The sequence below is a fragment of the Arachis ipaensis genome, chromosome B06 (genome assembly GCF_000816755.2).
Source record: "Arachis ipaensis cultivar K30076 chromosome B06, Araip1.1, whole genome shotgun sequence".
Classification (NCBI taxonomy): Eukaryota; Viridiplantae; Streptophyta; class Magnoliopsida; order Fabales; family Fabaceae; genus Arachis; species Arachis ipaensis.
The window spans coordinates 3,791,792-3,795,169 of NC_029790.2; the positions used below are offsets into that span (position 1 = coordinate 3,791,792).

The following is a 3,378-nucleotide window of genomic DNA, read 5'->3' on the forward strand; positions in this document are numbered from 1 at the left end:
GTTTATTTCATATCTTAGATAATCGATAATTGGATTATTTACTCCCTTTTAAGTTCTAATTAGTAAATTTTATAAGAATGGTCAAAATTTAGATAAATAAAAAATAGTTTTCAAAACCAACTAACCAAGTGAGTTTGACTATCCTATTTAGTTTGTCAAGTACGAGAAGCAACCGTAAATACTGCAGATATTATTTACATACAGCTGTTACCTTTAACCGGAGACAAGCAAGTACCTTAAAAATGAGATTCCGTCTGTTCTGTTGTATTTGATTAACGGTTATTGCAGCTTCAAGCTTCGAGACTTGAGATTAGATTTTTATACTTGCCACGTGGCATATATTCATTGCTGATACCAAATTTCATGGCCCACTATACAAAACCATTGGGTAGGGTGTGTTCACGTTAAGCTTCCATAGCTGAGAAAGAAAGAGAGAGAAGGATAACAATTCTCGGCACCATGGCAGGGCCTTCTTTCTATGCCTCCTGTCTTTCCTCCTCCAGGTAACTAAATCTTCTTATCTTTATTTTATTTTACCTTTTTTTCCCTTAACATGGTGATGGTGAAAGGTTAGTGATGAATTATCAACTTCAGTCTTCATAACTACAATTTTATGATAATGTTTTTGGTTGCTAAGGGGAACAAGTGCTAAAAATGACTTGTGTTTTATGTTTTCTTGATTACTCCATGGAGAAGTTGGGTTCTGCAATGTAACACTCAAGTTCATGTAATGCCCCTTGAACTTAGTTTTTTATGCCTAGATCATTCAATTATTTATTTTTATTTTTTTTCTTACTTCGAATGACATAAACTCTTCTTGCATGTTCAATATTTCATGAAATGACTATGGTTCAACGCTGCAAGAATTTTCACCTTTTTCCTGCATTGTTGATCACTGGGTTTGTAAACAAAGGCTTCAAAATTGTTCAGTATGATGTTTTGATTTGGAAAGCTAGAACAGCATCACAGTACATGGATAAGTTGTCTTCCATTGAGTTTATATTATTGACTAAACCCTTAATTGCTTATTATTAAACTATAGTCTATTAGGAGGGTTTTGCTTATTTTGGTTTTCAATCATATTTATGAAGAAATAGTATTTTTTTTTACTAGTTTATCCTTGGTGATTCTTCTGATGCCATACAATCTTCTCAGATTGATGCATGCCCTTTTAATGTCCAAATTATGTTCTTAATGTTTTGGCATTTTCTTAATTTCTTCTTTACAATTGTCGTTGTTTCTCACTTATAAGTATTTAAAAATTTGAAGTAGCCTACATACTAAACCATATTGATGAAAACAATGAAGGAAAAGTTCACTTAATGTTTGAACATCTATGCATACATGATTGTGAGGGATTAAGGTTGTGTTTTTCAGCAATTTGGGGACATCTTGGTTGGTATTAAAAACTCACAATGCAAGGGCCGTGCCAGGGAAACTACGCTGGAGGAGCGGTCTTACAATAAAAGCAGAAGTGAAGTTTGTTAATGCTGAACAAGCAAAGGAGCTTGTAACAGTTGATGGATATACTGTTCTAGATGTACGCGACAAAACTCAGTTTGAGAGAGCTCACATAAAATCCTGCTATCATGTGCCTCTCTTTGTTGAAAATCAAGACAATGATCCTGGTAAGGACTAAGGAATTCATCCTTTCAGATTAATTTATTCATGCATTTTTTTACTTTTGGCCGTCTTACTTCATGATGTGATCTTTCTGTAGGTACCATTGTAAAAAGGACTCTGCACAATAATTTCTCTGGGTTGTTCTTTGGTTTACCATTCACCAAGCCGAATCCTAATTTTGTACAAACGGTCAAGAGTCAGTTTTCGCCCGAAACTAAACTTCTGGTTGTATGTCAGGAAGGACTGAGGTTTGTTTATGGCATCCTATGCGATTTCAATTCTTCATTATTTTTTATTGGCTTAAGAAATTACAAACATATGGTTCAAAGTATGATCATCATTGCAGTCTAAATGTGAGATTAGATGAATGTAAACCCAATGATGTTGTCTTGTGCTGATATTCCATTTTGTTATGAACCCAAGACTTTGCTTAAAGAGAACAAATGTTCACCCACTTGAACCAACTATGTGAATTAAGAGTTTACTTGTATAAATTATGTAGTCAACTTGACACTTATAGAAGCCTTGGCAAAAGATGCATTATACATGTATAAATTTGCATAGTTTGATTTTTTTTGGTGTACCTGCATTGAGTTTTATTATGCAAATGCCAATATAAGCATTTGACATTTTCATTCTACTTTGTTGTGAAGGTCTGCCGCAGCTGCAAATAAACTAGAGCAGGCCGGTTTCTCAAATGTAGCATGCATAACATCTGGCCTTCAAACTGTAAAACCAGGTTTAGCAATTCACTGACTTTTAAAACTAAATTTGTTGTTAAATAAAATTAAATTATTTTGTTAAGTGGTGAAATATTCCGATCCTGTAGGTACATTTGATTCTGTGGGATCCAAGGACTTGCAAGATGCCGGCAAAGCTGGTTTGGTGACAATCCAAGGGAAAATCTCAACTGTATTGGGAACAATTCTTGTTTGTAAGTTTTATTCTTTTAATAAAAATTGTCTTTTTGTCACAATTTTGTGATACTTGTATTGAATTTACTTTGTGTTATGAAATTCACAGGTGCATATTTGTTCATTACCTTCTTTCCTGACCAAGCTGAGAAGATATTCCAACTGGTCCCTGCAGGCTAAGCCTAAAATTTACATTAGAACACATTATTTACCAATTTTGGTTACCCATTTCTTTATGCAGCAGCAATGTAGCATAACTGACCAATGTGAAACTAGAGTGAAGGAATTTAGAATCATGAGATGTGAAGTGTGAAACTCAGCAAGGCATAAACCAAATTGTGTGTCCTTCGTTGTAGTATACTCACTGTGGTGTTCCTTGCATAGATTGCCTTCATCTATATTATTCTGCTGTACAAGATAGCCTCCTTTTTTTTTTTTGTCTAGTTTTCTATGTCTTGTACTAAAGATAGTCTGCGTCATATCTATGTGGATACTATCTTAGTATATTATGAGATTTTGCTATGAGAACGAGAGCATCTTGAAGAAAAATGTGTTCATCAATTGGTAACCAATGGCTGATTGAACTACTTTGCTGTGATCATTAAGTGAAAACAATTTGGGAAAATTTTTATTTTTCCTTTAGTGTAAATTCCTTTCTTCCTCTACCACACTTGTATACCATTTAATTTTATTGATCATATATTTCTGTTTTTTACTTTATCGAAATTAATAATTGACAGATATGATCTTTTGTGAGTAAAATTTACTCCAAGATGAAAAAATATCTCAACAATTAAACGTCGTAACTCACATAAACCGTCAACCATGGTGCTAATCCTTC

At 33.7% G+C, this 3,378-nt stretch overlaps 1 protein-coding gene across 3 annotated transcripts; it reads left to right on the top strand.

Moving 5' to 3' along the window:
* LOC107645428 (rhodanese-like domain-containing protein 9, chloroplastic) lies at positions 373–3,105 on the top strand. Of its 3 annotated transcripts, XM_016349445.2 has the most exons (7): positions 464–503; positions 697–727; positions 1,378–1,628; positions 1,721–1,871; positions 2,277–2,362; positions 2,453–2,557; positions 2,647–3,105. In XM_016349445.2, exons 1-7 carry the CDS (start codon positions 479–481, stop codon positions 2,715–2,717), a joined length of 720 nt encoding a protein of 239 aa, XP_016204931.1. In that variant the 5' UTR covers positions 464–478; the 3' UTR covers positions 2,718–3,105. The 3 variants fall into 3 exon arrangements, with proteins under 3 accessions (XP_016204932.1, XP_016204933.1, XP_016204931.1); XM_016349446.2 differs by lacking the exon at positions 697–727 and having other exon boundaries at positions 373–503; positions 2,647–3,073; XM_016349447.2 differs by lacking the exon at positions 697–727 and having other exon boundaries at positions 387–503; positions 1,434–1,628; positions 2,647–3,073.

Excerpts from the sequence above, each read along its gene's own strand:
- LOC107645428 (XM_016349445.2), top strand. The coding sequence starts at position 479 with ATGCCTCCTGTCTTTCCTCCTCCAG. Across the intron at positions 1,872-2,276 it reads GTATGTCAGGAAGGACTGAG|GTCTGCCGCAGCTGCAAATA; the intron begins GTTTGTTTATGG and ends TTTGTTGTGAAG. Across the intron at positions 2,558-2,646 it reads ATTGGGAACAATTCTTGTTT|GTGCATATTTGTTCATTACC; the intron begins GTAAGTTTTATT and ends TGAAATTCACAG.